We start from the raw sequence: 19,879 nt of genomic DNA, 5'->3' as shown, positions 1-19,879 counted from the left end.
CACCGCCTAAATGGACGGTTAGTTTATGCCTTTAAAATTTCTGCAATTTTAATTCTTGTTATTTAATTATCCACCGCCTAAATGGCCGGTTAGTTTATGCCTTTAAAATTTCTTGTCATTTAAATTCTGTTATTTAAATTACGTCGTTTAAATTCATGTCAATTAACTTTTAAATGGAAATGAGTAGCTAAATCTAATCTTGGGTTAAGGCAAGGACAGTGTCCAACGCCAATGATTCCCAAAGAAAGCTGCGCTTTAAATAAGTAACATTAATTTAAATTTCAGTATGAGTGTATCTTAATTATTGAGAAATCACTAGGTTTGGATTGGAGCGTAAGCCTAACTTAGAGCTTTCATGCCATGTATGAGAGTTACTAGAACTGGAAACGCTATCATACCCAAACCCGGATGATTAATTTAGTTGTTTTGTGTATTAATTGCAATTGAATTTATGGTGGTTGCTTAAATTAGAATCCCGCATATCATGTATTGGGATTGCTTAACCTAGAACTATCATCATCTCTAATTGCATTTAATAACAAACCATCATATCTGAAATTAAATTAATGTTGCTAATCTTTTATGCTAAAATTTGGGAATCAACGGGTTGGCACTGAAATTGTCTTAACTCAAGTACTATCCAATTTTATATTCTCACTTAAAGTATTTATTTCAATTACTGCCTTAATTTATTTCCTAGTATCTGTTGTTTAAAAAAACCATAAAAAACCTTGTTGCCAATTTATCCAAATGCGTGTGTGCTTGTGTGACATTCTTTTTATTTTGCCATAAATAAATCTCTCAGTGGACGACCTGAACTCATTCAGAAAATATAAATTTAAATTTGGACTACAACTGCACTCGTACACTGACGAGTATAAACCTCTCACCTAAATAAAGAAAAAAATATAAAATTTTTATTGTGTTTTGTTTTGTGTTTTAATTGCAGGGTAGGAGTGCAGCCACCTACCGCTGGTGTGACCCATCTTTTGCTTATTTCGATTGGCACGATTTGTCACACTACATTCCTACTTGTAATATGATATTAGAACTAGGCATAGAGAATCCATCTGATATATCCACCCATATATAAATCATACATACCTGTGCTTGCTCACATCCCCAATACTCCACAAGAACCTTCCACTGTTCTGGGTCCACCCCAGGCGGTATTTTTGACAGGCGAGCCTCATCTGTCTCATGGCAATCATAATGCCTCTTCAAGGTGGCTTTGTATTCTCTCAACTTCTTGGAAGCATGTTGCAAGCAAATTGATCTCCATGTTGTGGGTACATCAGTGTTATCCTACAATGATATCCTTATTAGAGTATAAAAGTTTAGAGTCAAATAACTAAGAATCAGAGAGACGTTATTTACTCACCAAGACCTCTTGCCAGATGCGCTCCTTATATGGTTCCATCCCCGGTGATCTCCAATCAGTAAATGTAAGGGGAGCAATACTCCTTACCATCACACCTAGTTGGGTTTCCAACTTAGTTGCCATCTCCCCAACTGGTTGCCCTTCAGCATCAAATTCAATATGAATCTTTTCCTTTCCCCACTTTGAAATTTGTCTTGTTATTCCTCTTCCTTTCTTAGCAGTAGATGACATGGAGCTTGTACCTGCTAAAACATAATAACACAATAAATTCAGATTGAATTAAGAAAGAATAATAATTTATTATCGTTCATATAAATTTTTGGTATTTACCTTGCTGACTATATGAGTTTTGGGAGTTGGATTGTGAGTGGATCAAGTCCTCTTCAGGATGATGGGGATGTGGCGGGACTGGGTTTGGGGTTGGATGATGGGATGGAATTGATTGTGAATCATTGTGGTGTGAATCTGTACTACGTGACATGAATCCAATTGGCCAACGAGTCTGCCTCTTAGGTGCCATCAGTGTAATTGCCTATTATTGATTTGAATGTAAAAAACAATCTGTTAGCATATCAATTTAGGTTAAACAAAAATAACAAATCAAAACATAAAAAGCTAAAAACATAAACATATATACATACCACATCATTAAATATTATGCAAGGAAGACATATACATGCCACTTCAATATTTGAAATCATTATCATCACTATGTGCAGTATAAGGAATGGAATTGTCGTCGTCATCTGATATATCAACTAGCATACCATCCTCATTAGATTCTCCAGAAGAGTAATCTTCATCAGATTCTCCTAACTCTGCATGTAAGGACTGATCATTGTTGATTTCAACATGATTACTAATTAAAGCATCTTCCTCATCACAACTCCCTGTCACATTTCTTTTACCCATGTTATACAAATCTCTAGGTGTCATCTTCATGACAACGTGCCATTCTTCATCAAGAGGATCAGCCACATACCACACTTGTGATGCTTGAGTTGCAAGTATAAAAGGTTCGTCTGTTGGTTTATTCTCTTGATACATTAAACAATTAAAATTTACAGTTATGAAATTCAAACTGTCAACCTTCATCCCTCTGTTATTGTCAACCCAATCACACTTAAACAAAACAAATTTGAATTCGTTAGAGTATCGTATCTCAACAACATCTGTTAGGACTCCATAAAAGGTAACATCACCACTGATAGGACGTTTATCTTTTGAACTAGCATAACTTTCAGTATTTGCAGTTAGTAATACTCCACTGTTTTGAGTCATTCTTCTCCTTTCTTGACGCCTCGTGTGGAATTTGAATCCATTTACGATGTACCCAGAATACTTCCATGCCCATGAGTGAGGCCCAGCAGCTAATGTTTTCACTTCATTGGGTACATTGTGACCACTTACTTGCAATTCATAAACCTGTTTTGTAACATGTTTATAATTTGTTACGCAAATAAATATATGCAAATTCTAAGATGGTTAGATATGGATGTTTAGGGTGTGGTGGCAGCATGTTAAGACATCACTTACATGTTTTTGAAACCATAATGGGAAGTTTTCATGGTGTTTTTGTGTAATTTCACGATTGCTGGCACCTCTTCTTTCCAATCTAATGGATTGTAAGTGTGTCCTGCATTGTATGCAAATGATAGGAATTATGAAATTAAAGTATAATTTTTTTTTATTATGAAATAAAATTGATCAACCAGATTAAGTTATAATAATCTTACTCTCGATAAGACGAAATTGTACTACAATTTGCTAGCTGGCTGCACTCCCACCCTACAATTAAAACACAAAACAAAACACAATAAAAATTTTATATTTTTTTCTTTGTTTAGGTGAGAGGTTTATACTCGTCAGTGTACGAGTGCAGTTATAGTCCAAATTTAAATTTATATTTTCTGAATGAGTCTAGGTCGTCCACTGAGAGATTTATTTACGGCAAAATAAAAAGAATGTCACACAAGCACACACGCATTTGGATAAATTGGCAACAAAGTTTTTTTATGGTTTTTTAAACAACAGATACTAGGAAATAAATTAAGGCAGTAATTGAAATAAATACTTTAAGTGAGAATATAAAATTGGATAGTACTTGAGTTAAGACAATTTCAGTGCCAACCCGTTGATTCCCAAATTTTAGCATAAAAGATTAGCAACATTAATTTAATTTCAGATATGAGGGTTTGTTATTAAATGTAATTAGAGATGATGATAGTTCTAGGTTAAGCAATCCCCATACATGATATGCGAGATTCTAATTTAAGCAACCACCATAAATTCAATTGCAATTAATACACAAAACAACTAAATTAATCATCCGGGTTTGGGTATGATAGCGTTTCCAGTTCTAGTAACTCTCATACATGGCATGAAAGCTCTAAGTTAGGCTTACGCTCCAATCCAAACCTAGTGATTTCTCAATAATTAAGATACACTTATATTGAAATTTAAATTAATGTTACTTATTTAAAGCGCAGCTTTCTTTGGGAATCATTGGCGTTTGACACTGTCCTTGCCTTAACCCAAGATTAGATTTAGTTACTCATTTCCATTTAAAAGTTAATTGACATGAATTTAAACGACGTAATTTAAATAACAGAATTTAAATGACAAGAAATTTTAAAGGCATAAACTAACCGGCCATTTAGGCGGTGGATAATTAAATAACAAGAATTAAAATTGCAGAAATTTTAAAGGCATAAACTAACCGTCCATTTAGGCAGTGAATAATTAAATGACAAGAATTAAAATTGCAAAAATTTAAAGGCACAAATTAACCGGCCATTTAGGCGGTGAATAATAAAGTAATAATAAATGGCATAAAAATTTAAAAGAAGAAAGGAAGGAAGTAAGATCACAAGAGAGAATACTAAAGAAAAGGGGAAAGAACAAGAACAATTCTCAAAGAGAGAATTATAAGGAAACAACTAAACTTTGATTCAAGAATAATAATCACACTTACAAATGCAATCAAGTGATCTATTTATAGGCCACAAGATGCAATACAAACCACACAATTTCAATTATTCAACTAGACATAATTATATCTAATGGGCACTCATATACTTAAAGTTAAATGGATTTTAGCTATAATACACACCTAATATTAAATGGATTTTAGCTAAAATACATACCTAATAAATCACTCATAAAGTTAAATGGATTTTAGCTATAATATGCACCTAATAGTTAAATGGATTTTAGCTAAAAAAACACACCTAATAAAGCTCTCACATAAAAAATAAAAATAGATTTCTATAAATTGGTTTTTAATCTTCATTAGGATTAAAAATAATCCTTGGGCCTTCTCCAAATAATATCTTCCATGGGTTGCTCAAATTGGGCCTTAATTCTTCATGGGCTTGATTTCTTCATGGACTTTAATTTTTTATGGGCTTGATTTCTTCATGAACTTGAATTCTTCATGGGCTTGATTTCTTAATGGACTTGAATTCTTCATGGACTTTAAGTCTTCATGGGCTTGAATTCTTCATGCCTAAAAAAAAATAAAAATAATTTAATGTTATTAATAAATTATATATTATATATATGTATTACACATGGCACATATATATATTATATTATATTATATATATATATATTACATGCATGCATATAATAATGTATATGTATTATATATAATTTTATATATTATTATTATTATTATTAAATTTAATTTAAAATTTTATTTCATTCATTTTTCAATTTAAACTTGCATATAACCATAATATATATATTAATATCTAATTTAAACTATTTTTAAGATCAAAAGAAGGGTATAATTATAACAAAATTTTTATAAAATTAACCACTAATCATACCCCCCAACTTAAACATTGCTAGTCCCTTAGCAATCAGATTATACACCTGTCAAACTTTATTCACAATAACTGTATGAATGTAAAAATTTCAAATTCGAAACCGAAATGCATAAAATTAAATAAATAATTTAGCATTCTAAATCAGATTTTTGGTTAAAGGTCATACAATCTCAGGAATGGAAATTAGGATAACCAACACACAGACTTACTCCCTCGAAGTTTTGACTTCAAATCTTACTATGGATTTTCTCTCCAATAAAAAGGATTCCTTAAGTGTACACACAAGGGGGTGCACCGTTATAAGAGTAAATGCAGAACAAGTTCAAAACTCGGTGCCATCCCAAAGACAAGGAACGTATTTTCATGAAAGAACAGGGAAATTGACATAGCTTCATGATTGGAATAATGTTCTAGACGAGTAACTTCTGAATTTAAACATGATTCCCTACTCCAAACTCGAATTCTGAGATCACATGATTTATAGCATAAAAAAGGACCAGACTGGGTTGTAATGGGGCTATAAGGTTAATACGGGTTGTCAAAGAAAAGGTAGAGTGTGCAAAGGGTGTGTCGGGATTTTTTTTTTTTTTTAGCATTTATTTTGAAACAGTTATGCTGAATAACTAAGAGAATTTGCCCCATTTTTTTCACTTTTTTTTTTCTTCTTTTTTTTTTCTTTTTTTTTTCTTCTTTTTTTTTTCTTTTTCTTTTTAAATATGAAAATAGATAAACAGACTAATTCCCAAAATCACACCAGGTTGGATAAAATTCATATGGTTATGGGTTAAACAAGGGTAACGAAAGAAGTTGTACTACAAATGGCTCAAATGGGCTAACAAGAGGTTGATTTAAAGAAAAAAAATAGGCTCAAAATGAAAGAAATTGATCCCCCTATCATGCTTCTCAGTCATTTAATTCATAGTTTGAAACCAGTCAAATTCATCCGCTATCATACTAGACATTCAAAGCGAATTGATATTTTGAAGCCATTGAAAAGATAAGATAAACAAGAGAGCATATTTAGAGTAAGTGTTATTTCACTCAGAATTAACGGTTATTAGGCTCAAACACTTGCTTGGGTAATAGTCTCCACTTCTGTTGAGGGATCATACAATGTACTAATTAGCTAATTACTGTTACCTTTGACTTTATGACCGATAACCAATTTCTAAATTTTGAATCCCTGATGAATGTAAATTACTTATTCTCATGCATAAACGTTTTCAAATGAGAAATCAATGCATTCATGTTTCGTATTGCAAACTTAACCAGCTATCAGTGCATAACTTTAAAGCTTTAGGAATAGCATTATTTAAAACACATAATAATTTTTTTTTATAAGAGCAGATAAAGATAATCAATTCCCACAAGACTACAAACTAGTAATTACAAACTCACAGTTAAATATAAACCAGATGATTCATGACTAGACCTTACACCCCCCAACTTGAATTGCAGTAATAAATCAGGGTTGTTAGGAATACCTGTAACTCCACAAGTCCATAGATTTGCTGTGAACTGCTAAAACTTAAACAACAAATGAGCACACCATATATATATATTTATATTTTCACACCAAAATAAAAATTTCTTGCAAGTCATAAGATAAGCAAAATGCGTCTCAAGAGTACAAAAAGTACTCCTTACTCAGCCATCTTATCAAAGACTTTGCTAACAACATTCCACAGTTTTGTTTTGTTTTATTTTTTTTTTTTTAAAGAACACAACTAAGAAAAATTCTGCAAGTTGTACAATAACTAGATGCGTCTCAAGAGTACAAAAAGTACTCCTTACTCAGCCATTTTAATAAAGAGCATTTCTCACAGTGATAAATCTAAATTAATCGGACCCCTTTGGCGCTTGTTACTAATTGCCTTAGACCAGTCTATCTGAGGCTCATGAAGATCGTACTGTGGAACATAAGCATGTAATTTCTCTAACAGCTTATCAATGGTGGATGCAGAAATGAGAATCTTTCTTGCTGAACGAGAAATGAACTGTTGGTCCACAGCCTGATCAAGAAAAGAGAGTAACCCATCGAAAAAATGGTTAACATTTAAAAGTCCAATGGGTTTGGTATGGAGATTACTCTTGGCCCAGGAGATTATACAAAAGATTTCTTCAAGTGTTCCAAAACCTCCTGGTAAAGCAATGAAGGCATCTGACTGATAAATCTTACAAGCCATGCGCTCAGACATAGAAGTCGTTTCTATAAGTTGACCGCGTGTAATCCCGGAAATATGTGGTTCAGCTAAAGGGATTGGCATTATACCTACCACAGATGAATTTCCAAGATGTACAGCCTGTGAAACATAACCATTCAATCCACGACTTCCCCCTCCATATACCAAATTAATTTTTTTTCTCTCCTAATTTTTTACCAAGTTCGCTCGCTGCAAGTGCGTAACAAATATCACTCCCAAGTTGAGAGCCACAAAGTACACATATGGTATTGATTCGACGAACTAACTGGCCTTCCATGTTTGTTCCTTTTGTATGTCCTGAAAAGAAGTTTGGCAATCAAAAGTAGCTATACAACAATTCAACAAGAAATAAATACAAACAAAAATCATGCGTATGTATAAGTAGTTGTGATTGTGGCTCACATCTTCCTCTGGTTTTACGTCCAGAAACGGCTTAAACACTTTCTATGAAGTGGGGATAAGCTTCCCATCCAATTTTCTTATAGATTGGCAAACAGGGTCGTTTTTAGTCAGATTCCCAAGACTATAACGTTGGTGGTCACTTCTGAACTGGGTCCATAAAGCAAGAAGTTCTCTTTGCACTATTCCACACGGATGCGTCTCAAGAGTCAATCGGATATCATCTAGAGACTCCTTACTCAGTCCATCCTTTATGAAACTAATTTTATCTTCTCGATTTATGGACGTAAACCCCACAGATTTGCATCGTGTGTTACAGGTCCATCGAGCACATTTGTAACAACCATTCACTCTTTTCGCTCTTCTTTTCTTCGCAAAACTACTCTTCCCTAAGCCTGGAAAATGCTTAAAACTAGGTGAAGTTTCACCAGCTAATCGAACTTTTGCTTCGATCAGCCAACGAATATCTTCAGGGATGTTATTAAGCATCAACAACCTAAGTCTTTCACACCTAGCAACATAAATTTTTTTCAAATCATTCTGCGGGAGAGATGGATAGTACTTGTGAATTTTTGAGAGATAAAGATCCATTTTTTTTTTTTTTTTTTTAACTATACTAAGAAGAAAGTAAAGAACTATAAACTTTACAAAAGGGATGAGAGTACCTGATCGGAGAATAACACAAAGGAGAGAAGACTGAGCTCAAGAAGGGTGGCTTGCCTTATACAGATATGGAGTCTCTTATAGAGCAATGACCATCACTATTTTACACTCGGCTCGAGGCATGCCATAATTATAGGATCAGGCTTGGCGTCTCTTTTTCAACGCTTGGTGCCTCATTTTTCAACATTTGGCAGTGTGCCTTATCCTTTATAGGGCAGTGTGATTGCACTGCCCAAGAAAAGATAGCTACCACCAGCGTCAATTCTTATTATTATTATTAATTTTTTTTTTGATTTTTTTTTTTAATAAATGTTTTGTTTTAGGGGCCCAATAAAATCATACATACCACACAAGACAATATTATCGAGTCTAACAAAATTATTTGCACAATGGATCAATTTCAAACACCAATAAAATCATTTCAAACACCAATAAAATCAAGTACACCTTACCCCCCAACTTAAATTGCGCATTGTCCTCAATCGACAATAAAAGGATAGAAGATAGGCATACCTGGTGGTCTTCAATGCATGAACTCGTATGCAAAAAAAAAATTTATTTAGACTGCACACAGAGAAACACTATTTGAATCAAAGTTAATTAAGTAATGCAGAAAATGAACAACTTATATATATAATTCTTTATTATTTTATTTTATTTTATTTTTATTTTATTTTATTTTATTTTTTCTTTTTTTTTATTTAAATTTTTTTTTATTTTTTTTTCAGATCTATAAACATCCATTTAACCTAAATGGAAAGGTGGTCTTTTAACGTCAGATTCCCAGACGATAGGAAACTTTCCCTACTCATCAGATGATGATGGATCATCCAAATCCACAACTCCTTCATTCTCCTCAACACTACCCTGGTATGGTTTCAACCTATGACCATTGACTGTTAGAAGCTGTCCTGACTCCGGATTTTCTATCCCAAATGCCCCATATCCTGAGATGGACTTGATTACAAAGGGGTCAACCCATCGAGATTTCAATTTTCCTGGGAATAGATGCAATCGAGAATCATACAAGAGTACCCGTTGCCCTACCTGAAAGTTTTTTCGAATGATGTGCCGATCATGTAACTCTTTCATGCGAATCTTGGCCAATCGTGCATTTTCAAATGCTTCATTCCGAATTTCCTCAAGTTCATTCAATTGGAGCTTCCTGGATAAGCCTGCTTCAGTTAGACTCTTGTTGATCTTATGAATTGCCCAATATGCTTTATGCTCAATTTCCACCGACAGATGACAAGATTTACCGTATACTAGCCTATAGGGAGACATTCCCAAAATTGTTTTGTAAGCTGTCCTGTATGCCCAAAGAGCGTCTACTAGTCTTAAGGACCAATCCTTATGATTACCAGCAACAGTCTTTTCCAATATGCGCTTAATCTCCCTATTGGCTAGCTCGGCTTGACCATTGGTTTGGGGATGGTATGGTGTTGCAACCTTATGCAGTACGCCATATTTCTTCATTAATCCTGCCACAACTTTATTACAAAAATGGGAACCCCCATCACTGATGATTGCTCGTGGCATCCCAAATCGACTGAATATGTTTTCTTTCAAAAATTTCACGACAGTCCTATGGTCATTTGTTCTGGCCGGGATTGCTTCTACCCATTTGGACACATAGTCAACAGCAAGTAAGATATATTCATGACCAAATGAATTGACAAATGGGCCCATAAAATCCATACCCCAACAGTCAAAAACTTCTAACACTTGGATCGGATGTAATGGCATCATGTTTCTCCTTGACAGACTTCCTAACCTTTGACATCGATCGCAATTTGAACAGAACTTGTACACATCCTTGAACAATGTCGGCCAATAAAATCTACTCTGAAAAATTTTTGCAACTGTTTTCTTGACAGAAAAATGGCCTCCACATGCAAGAGTATGACTGAAATTGATGACACTTTGTTGCTCATGATCGGGTATGCATCTACGGATGATTTGGTCAGGACAATACTTGAAGAGGTAGGGCTCATCCCAAAAGAAGGTTCTGACTTTTCTGAAGAATTTATACCTATCTTGCTTACTCCAATGGTCTGGGATCAGACCAGTTGCCAGGTAGTTCGCAATGTCGGCATACCAAGGGACAACAGATGATGCACGAATAACATTCACTTTAAACAGTTGCTCATCAGGGAAATTGTCATGAATTGGTTCATCAAATTGTGTGAGATCTTGACTTGGAATCCTTGACAAATGGTCAGCCACCACATTTTCTACTCCCTTCTTGTCTCTGATTTCAATGTTGAACTCTTGCAGGAGTAAGATCTATCGGAGCAGACGGGGTTTTGCATCTTGCTTTGTGAACAAATATTTCAGAGGAGCGTGATCAGTAAAAATGATCACTAGTGACCCTACGAGGTAAGATCGAAACTTGTCCAGGGCAAAGACAACTGCTAGTAACTCTTTCTCTGTAGTGGTGTAATTCTTTTGTGCCTCATTAAGAGTTTTGCTAGCATAATATATCACATGAGGTTTCTTATCCTTCTTCTGCCCTAACACAGCTCCTACCGCATAATCACTAGCATCGCACATAAGTTCAAACGGGAGGGACCAATCAGGGGACTGAATGATAGGTGCTGAAATGAGTGCATCTTTCAATTTATCAAAAGCATTTTGACAGGCAGGACTCCATTCAAACGGAACACCTTGAGACAACAAATGGCACAAGGGTCTTGTTATGGTGCTAAAGGAAGCAATGAATCTCCTATAAAACCCTGCATGTCCCAAAAAACTTCTGATGTCTTTCACATTCCTAGGGATGGGGAGTTTTTGAATTGTTTCAATTTTTGACCTATCTACCTCCATCCCCCTAGATGAAACGATGTGCCCCAAGACTATGCCCTGTTTCACCATGAAGTGACATTTTTCCCAATTGAGTATCAGATTTGTTTCCTCACATCTTGCTAAAACCTTTTTCAGATTCTCCAAACAGGCCTCAAAGTTACTTCCATAAACAGAAAAGTCATCCATAAATACTTCAACAATCTGCTCAACCATTTCACTGAAAATGCTCATCATACACCTTTGAAAGGTGGCTGGAGCATTGCATAACCCAAATGGCATGCGCCTGTATGCAAATGTCCCAAATGGACATGTGAAAGTTGTCTTCTCTTGATCTTCTAGTGCAATTTCTATCTGATTGTACCCTGAGTACCCATCTAAGAAACAATAGTAGGCTTGGCCTGCTATTCTCTCCAGAACTTGATCCAAGAAAGGCAAAGGAAAATGATCTTTTCTTGTCACAGAATTGAGCTTTCTATAATCAATGCACATACGCCATCCTGTCTGGATGCGCGTGGGAATCAGTTCATTGTTCTCATTTTTTACAACAGTGACTCCAGACTTTTTGGGTACTACCTGTGTTGGACTTACCCACTTAGAATCAGAGATTGGGTAAATTATTTCAGCATCCAATAGCTTAAGCACTTCTTTTCTGACAACTTCTTTCATGTTGGGATTTAATCTCCTTTGCATTTGCCTAACTGGTTTTGCTCCTTCTTCCAAGAATATCTTATGAGTACAGATCAAAGGGCTAATACCTTGCAAATCTGAAATGGTCCATCCTAATGACTTCCTGTGTGCTTTTAGAACTTCTATCAGTTGTTGCTCTTGCTGAGGTGTCAAACTTGAAGAGATCACCACTGGGAATGCTTCCCCTTCTCCTAGAAAGACATACTTCAAATCACTGGGCAATGGCTTTCTCTCAGGCGTGGACTGATGGCTATCAGGAGCCATGAGCTTATTGTCCAAGTTCCTTAATGGCTCTAAACCAGGCATCCATGTAGGCTTCTCACTTTCTTTGCTTATGACTTCCACTTCTTTTATTTCTTCGAGATCTTGATTTCCTTCTTTGGGTCTTCTCATGAACTCTTCAAAACAGTCATTGGTCAGTGTTTGGATCAAGTCTACCTCCTCCACTTCACTCTCAGTGTCCTGATGTTTGGCTACCCTGAAGATATTCATTTCTACAGTCATGTTCCCAAAAGATAGCTTTAACACACCATTCCTACAGTTGATGATGGCATTTGATGTGGCAAGGAATGGTCGACCTAAGATGACTGGCACAGGAGGTTGAGGCCCCTGATGCGGCTGGGTGTCCAAAACGATGAAGTCCACTGGAAAGTAGAACTTATCGATTTGTACCAGAACATCCTCCACAATTCCTCGTGGAACTTTGACTGATCGATCAGCCAACTGAAGGGTCACTCTAGTGGGTTTAAGCTCACCTAATCCCAACTGTTGATACACACTGTATGGCAACAAATTGACACTAGCTCCTAAATCCAAGAGTGCCCGATCAACCTTTTGACTTCCTATGATGCATGTAATGGTTGGACAGCCTGGATCTTTGTATTTGGGAGGAGTTTTCAATTGGAGAATGGCGCTGACTTGTTCAGTCAAGAATGCCTTTTCATGCACATTTGTTTTCCTTTTGACAGTGCACAGATCTTTCAAAAACTTTGCATATGAAGGTGTTTGTTTGATTGCATCCAACAGCGGGATGTTGATTCTCACTTGCTTAAACACTTCATATATATCTGCATTTTGTTGCTCTTTTTTCAAATGATTCAACCTTTGTGGAAAAGGTGGTTTGGGCCTGTATTGAATTTTTTTCTCATCTTCTTTTTGTTTTTCATTTTTCTCATTTTTTTCATTTTTCTCATTTTTCTCATTTTTTTCATTTTTTTCCACGGTGGATTCATGATCTTTTGGTTCTTTTTCTTCATCAACATGTTGGTTTATCCTAGGATCAGTTGGTTTCTCAATTATTCTTCCACTTCTTAGGGCAGTCACTGCTTGCACTTGTTCATGAGTGTTGGTTTCACTATTTGAAGCTTCTACCTGGTTGGTTTGCCTAATTGGGTTAGGATTAGTTTGGGATGGAAACCTCCCAGGTTCTCTCACACTCAATGTTTGTGTTATCTTGGTCAACTGGCTCCTAATGTCTTCTATGGCTCTGTTTGTTTGGTCTTGATTTTTGACAAGCTGAGCAACCTGATTATTGATACCTGTTTGACTTTGGATGAACTGGTGCAAGGTATCTTCCAAAGATCTCCTATGAGGAGGTTGGTAAGTATTGGATGAAGAACCTTGATTTTGTTGGAAGGTATGTTGTTGTGTAGGGAAGGGAGGTTGAGAATGATTTCCAGAATCATTTCTCCAAGAAAAATTGGGGTGATTTCTATTATTGGGATGGTATGAATTGTAGTTCTGATTATTCCCATAATAGGCTCCACTCTGATTTTGATTTTGTCTCCCCTCAAAGTTGTGTGAATGATTGTTATTAGTCTGCCCATACAATACCTCATTGAAAGCAGGTAGGGTAGGACATTCTTCAGTTGAATGATCTGTTGCATCACACACAGCACACTTTACTTCCACTTGATTAACAGATTGCACCTTTTTGGGTTGCATGTTTTCAACTTTCTTTGTTAAAGCAGTTAGTCTTGCATTTAAATCATCACTCTCACTCAGTTGGTATCTCCCTCTAGGTTGTGGATTTTCTCTTGAATCAAGAGCAGATGTTGGACCAACTTCCCAGTTCCTTGTATTCTCAGCCATTGTGTCAAAGAAGTGGAAAGCTTCTTCTGGAGTCTTCTCATAGAATTCTCCATTGCACATTGTAGAAACTAGCATTTTCAATTGGGGAGTGAGTGAATCATGAAAGAAACTGACCACTCTCCATTGCTCAAAAGCATGGTGCGGACAAGTGTGAAGAAGGTCTTTAAACCTTTCCCACGCTTGCGCAAAATTCTCATTTGGTTTACAAGCAAAGTTCATGATTTGTCTTTGAAGAGTAGCAGTTCTGTTGGCAGGGAAGTTTTTTTTTAAGAAAGTTGTTTGCATTTCTCTCCAAGTTCCTATAGATCTAGGTGGGAGAGTGCTTAACCATATTTTTGCCTTATCTTTCAGTGAGAATGGAAAGAGTTTTAATCTTATGACATCCTCATTTGCTGTATGGTCCATGCAAGTGCTACATACTTCCTCAAATTCTTTCATATGAGTATATGGATTTTCAGAATCCATGCCATGAAAAGTTGGCAACAATTGGATTGTGCCAGGTTTGAAGTTAAACCTATGATGATTGATGGGAAGAATAATGCATGAGGGGGTTGTCTGCCTAGGAGGATGAAGATACTCCCTAAGGGGTCTGATCATCTCCTGATCAATGGGATCAGGGTCACCGTGGTCACTACCACGTGCAGACATGTTCTGTGGAAGTGGCATGTTCTCATTGTGTTGAGACATGAGTGACTGATTTTCTATAGTTTTACCTGACCTAAGTATCATACACTATGCACAAATAAAAATAAAGTAAAAAGAAACAGAGTTACCGAATTTATCAGGAGATGCTTCTTCTTATATATATATTTTTTTCCTTTTTGTTTTTGCCTCAATCTCCCCGGCAACGGCGCCAAAATTTGGCTGCACTCCCACCCTACAATTAAAACACAAAACAAAACACAATAAAAATTTTATATTTTTTTCTTTGTTTAGGTGAGAGGTTTATACTCGTCAGTGTACGAGTGCAGTTGTAGTCCAAATTTAAATTTATATTTTCTGAATGAGTCCAGGTCGTCCACTGAGAGATTTATTTACGGCAAAATAAAAAGAATGTCACACAAGCACACACGCATTTGGATAAATTGGCAACAAGGTTTTTTTATGGTTTTTTAAACAACATATACTAGGAAATAAATTAAGGCAGTAATTGAAATAAATACTTTAAGTGAGAATATAAAATTGGATAGTACTTGAGTTAAGACAATTTCAGTGCCAACCCGTTGATTCCCAAATTTTAGCATAAAAGATTAGCAACATTAATTTAATTTCAGATATGAGGGTTTGTTATTAAATGCAATTAGAGATGATAGTTCTAGGTTAAGCAATCCCCATACATGATATGCGAGATTCTAATTTAAGCAACCACCATAAATTCAATTGCAATTAATACACAAAACAACTAAATTAATCATCCGGGTTTGGGTATGATAGCGTTTCCAGTTCTAGTAACTCTCATACATGGCATGAAAGCTCTAAGTTAGGCTTACGCTCCAATCCAAACCTAGTGATTTCTCAATAATTAAGATACACTCATATTGAAATTTAAATTAATGTTACTTATTTAAAGTGCAGCTTTCTTTGGGAATCATTGGCGTTGGACACTGTTCTTGCCTTAACCCAAGATTAGATTTAGCTACTCATTTCCATTTAAAAGTTAATTGACATGAATTTAAACGACGTAATTTAAATAACAGAATTTAAATGACAAGAAATTTTAAAGGCATAAACTAACCGGCCATTTAGGCGGTGGATAATTAAATAACAAGAATTAAAATTGCAGAAATTTTAAAGGCATAAACTAACCGTCCATTTAGGCGGTGAATAATTAAATGACAAGAATTAAAATTACAGAAATTTAAAGGCACAAATTAACCGGCCATTTAGGCGGTGAATAATAAAGTAATAATAAATGACATAAAAATTTAAAAGAAGAAAGGAATGAAGTAAGATCACAAGAGAGAATACTAAAGAAAAGGGGAAAGAACAAGAACAATTCTCAAAGAGAGAATTATAAGGAAACAACTAAACTTTGATTCAAGAATAATAATCACACTTACAAATGCAATCAAGTGATCTATTTATAGGCCACAAGATGCAATACAAACCACACAATTTCAATTATTCAACTAGACATAATTATATCTAATGGGCACTCACACACTTAAAGTTAAATGGATTTTAGCTATAATACACACCTAATATTAAATGGATTTTAGCTAAAATACATACCTAATAAATCACTCATAAAGTTAAATGGATTTTAGCTATAATATCCACCTAATAATTAAATGGATTTTAGCTAAAAAAACACACCTAATAAAGCTCTCACATAAAAAATAAAAATAGATTTCTATAAATTGGTTTTTAATCTTCATTAGGATTAAAAATAATCCTTGGGCCTTCTCCAAATAATATCTTCCATGGGTTGCTCAAATTGGGTCTTAATTCTTCATGGGCTTGATTTCTTCATGGACTTTAATTTTTTATGGGCTTGATTTCTTCATGAACTTGAATTCTTCATGGGCTTGATTTCTTCATGGACTTGAATTCTTCATGGACTTTAAGTCTTCATGGGCTTGAATTCTTCATGCCTAAAAAAAAATAAAAATAATTTAATGTTATTAATAAATTATATATTATATATATGTATTACACATGGCACATATATATATTATATTATATTATATATATATTACATGCATGCATATAATGATGTATATGTATTATATATAATTTTATATATTATTATTATTATTATTAAATTTTACTTTAAAATTTTATTTCATTCATTTTTCAATTTAAACTTGCATATAACCATAATATATATATTAATATCTAATTTAAACTATTTTTAAGATCAAAAGAAGGGTATAATTATAACAAAATTTTTATAAAATTAACCACTAATCACTAGCACATAACGATGGGCTTGCTGCAATGAAATCTCATCCAATGTGACTAATTTCCCTTTTTTTGGGATAGGTTGACCATGTGCACCCTCATAATTTCGAATCGGCCTATTAAACTTTGTTTCCACATCATCCAAGTACCTTGCACAAAAAGTCAAACACTCTTCTGCCAAATAACCTTCAGCAATAGATCCTTCTGGATGACTTCTAGTCCTTACATACTTTTTCAATGTCAATAAGAACCTACATGATAAGTTACATTGTCAAGTAAATTCACAATATTTACTTAAAAACGAACAAACAAATTCACAAATAAAAAAAAATCATGGCTTAATATACCTCTCGACTGGATACACCCACCGAAACATTACCGGTCCCGCAATTTGGACTTCGTCAGGCAAGTGAACAACTAAATGCTCCATTATATTGAAGAAGCTCGGTAGAAATATTTTCTCGAGGTGACAGAGCACCAATATAATGCGTGACCTCAATTGGTTACACTCGTCTACTGTAATGTTTTTAGAACACAACTGTTTAAAATAATTGCATAATTCAATCAAAGTTTTAGTGACATACTTCCTCTTGAACACCCTCCTAATTGCCAATGGAAGCAAATGCTGCATCAAAACATGATTGTCATGGCTCTTAAGTCCACTCATTGTGTGTTCTTTGAGTTGGACACGACGTGATATGTTTGATGAGAATCCATCGGGTGATTTTATACTTTTCAATACTTTTAAAAATACATGTTTTTGTTCTCGATTCAACGTGAAAGATGTAGGAGGTAAATACTTCTTCCCACCCAAACGATCTTCAGGATGTAACTTTTTTCTTATCCCTAGTTCTTTCAAATCAAGACGTGCTTTCAAGTTGTCCTTTGTTTTACCTGAAACATTTAATAACGTCCAAATTATGTTGTCACAAACATTTTTCTCAATGTGCATGATGTCGAGATTATGTTGGATCAAATTGTCTTGCCAATATGGAAGCTCAAAGAATATACTATGTTTTTTCCAACCACCCATTCCTCTCCCAACACTAGCGCCAGAATTCTCACGGTTTCCATACATCTTCTTAACAAATTCAACATCTTTGAATACATCGTAGCCAGATAACTGAGGAGGAGCAACACGATTTTCAATAGTTCCATCAAAATTCTTCTTGTCTAACCGAAAATGATGACTCATGTCCTCCAAGAATCTACGGTGACCCATATAACAAAACTTACCACCATGTTTTAACCATTTGGACTCTGTCTCTTTCATGCAACAAGGACAAGCAACTCTTCCTCGAGTACTCCATCCAGATAAATTAGCATACGCAGGAAAATCATTAATCGTCCACAACAATGTTGCATGCATGTGAAACATTTCTTTTCTTGAAGCATCATAAGTTTCTATCCCTTCGTTCCATAATTCTTGTAACTCTTGAATCAACGGTTGCAGAAACACATCAATATTGTCTCCTGGTGCACGAGGTCCATAATCAATAAAGACAAGATGAAGTAAGGTTGTTTCATACATAACCAAGGCGGTAGATTATATGGCATTAACACAACTGGCCAAATGCTATAACTAATGGTCATTGTTCGAAACGGATTAAACCCATCAGAAGCCAACCCAAGTCTAACATTGCGACTATCTTCAGCGAATTTTGGATGTTGTTCATCAAAAGATTGCCAAGCTAATGAATCAGCAGGGTGCCTCATTATACCATCCTTTGTTCTACCTTCTTCATGCCACCTCATTAACGATGCTGTTTTGTTAGACATAAACAATCTTTGCAGTCTCGAAATCAAAGGAAAGTGTCGTACTTGTTTAGAAGCGACTTTTTTCATCTTCGTTATATCGTCGTCCACGTGCACCTCGTATTCTTTATACCTTGACTCTCCACAAAAAGTACATCTGTCCAACTTTGATGCATCTTTCCAAAAGAGCATACAATTGTTAGGGCATGCATCGTACTTATAGTACTTAAAACCTAAATCCTCACTCAATTTCTTAGCCTCCCGATACGATCGTGGCAATGACACTCCTTCTGGAAATGCCTCATTCAACAACTCAAGCAACATATCAAATATTTTATCCGACAACCCACCCAATACCTTCAAGTGTTGTAAACGAACAATAAATGATAATGTCGTGAAGTTCTTACAACCAGGCCATAACTCTGTTTCTGCCTTCTCCAACAATTCATAGAATCTCGTAGCTTCTTCACTACTTCCAGCATTGTTTATGGGAACTCCATGTGCATCATGTATCATTCCCACCATATCATCTCCAATATTACATTCCTGATCTTGAAATTCTTCTCGACTATGACGAGGCACATATAACTCTCCATGAACCGTCCATATTATGTAATTAGTGTCAAACCTATTCAGAATGAGATGTTCCTCCACAACATCTCGTTTATGAAAATATCTGTTAACACATTTAATACACGGACAATATATGCTTGCTCCAGGAGACTTATGTCTATAGGCAAACTGAATAAACTCCTGAATTCCTTGTTCGTATCGAGAATCTAGCCTGTTTGATATGTTAATCCAACTCTTATTCAGCTCCATTAGAATAATTTATATATCAAACCTGCTAAAAATAAGGATTCAAAGATTGAATTATGCAACTTTTATAAGAATAATATAGAAAATATATAAAAAATATTAGCACAGACAATTTCCCTCATCAATATGGATGGATATACATGCATGTAGGATGATGAATGAACCAATTCTCTCAAGGCATGGTCAAAAGCACCCAAATTTCTTTTAATTTTCGACTAAGTCAGCTAAAAAATGAACGTGCCATATACAAAGATCTCTCCTGTAACAAAGACCATCAAGAGAATCAATAGCCATCTGTTAATCATGACAAAGACCACCCCTCATGCATGTAAATATAA

General features: G+C 35.0%; 1 protein-coding gene across 1 annotated transcript; it reads right to left on the bottom strand.

Moving 5' to 3' along the window:
* Positions 1 to 2,065: 2,065 nt before the first annotated feature.
* On the bottom strand, positions 2,066 to 19,544 carry LOC127807698 (uncharacterized). The gene is made up of 7 exons (XM_052345736.1): positions 18,551 to 19,544; positions 17,979 to 18,440; positions 17,722 to 17,861; positions 17,552 to 17,592; positions 17,117 to 17,218; positions 2,918 to 3,017; positions 2,066 to 2,806 (listed from the first exon to the last, which is right to left on the bottom strand). The coding sequence occupies exons 1-7, from the start codon at positions 19,542 to 19,544 to the stop codon at positions 2,066 to 2,068; spliced, it is 2,580 nt and encodes an 859-aa protein (XP_052201696.1).
* Between the last annotated feature and the right edge of the window lie 335 nt (positions 19,545 to 19,879).

This window comes from Diospyros lotus, chromosome 8, assembly GCF_014633365.1.
Source record: "Diospyros lotus cultivar Yz01 chromosome 8, ASM1463336v1, whole genome shotgun sequence".
Classification (NCBI taxonomy): domain Eukaryota; kingdom Viridiplantae; phylum Streptophyta; class Magnoliopsida; order Ericales; family Ebenaceae; genus Diospyros; species Diospyros lotus.
This window is presented reverse-complemented; position numbering and strand designations above follow the sequence as displayed.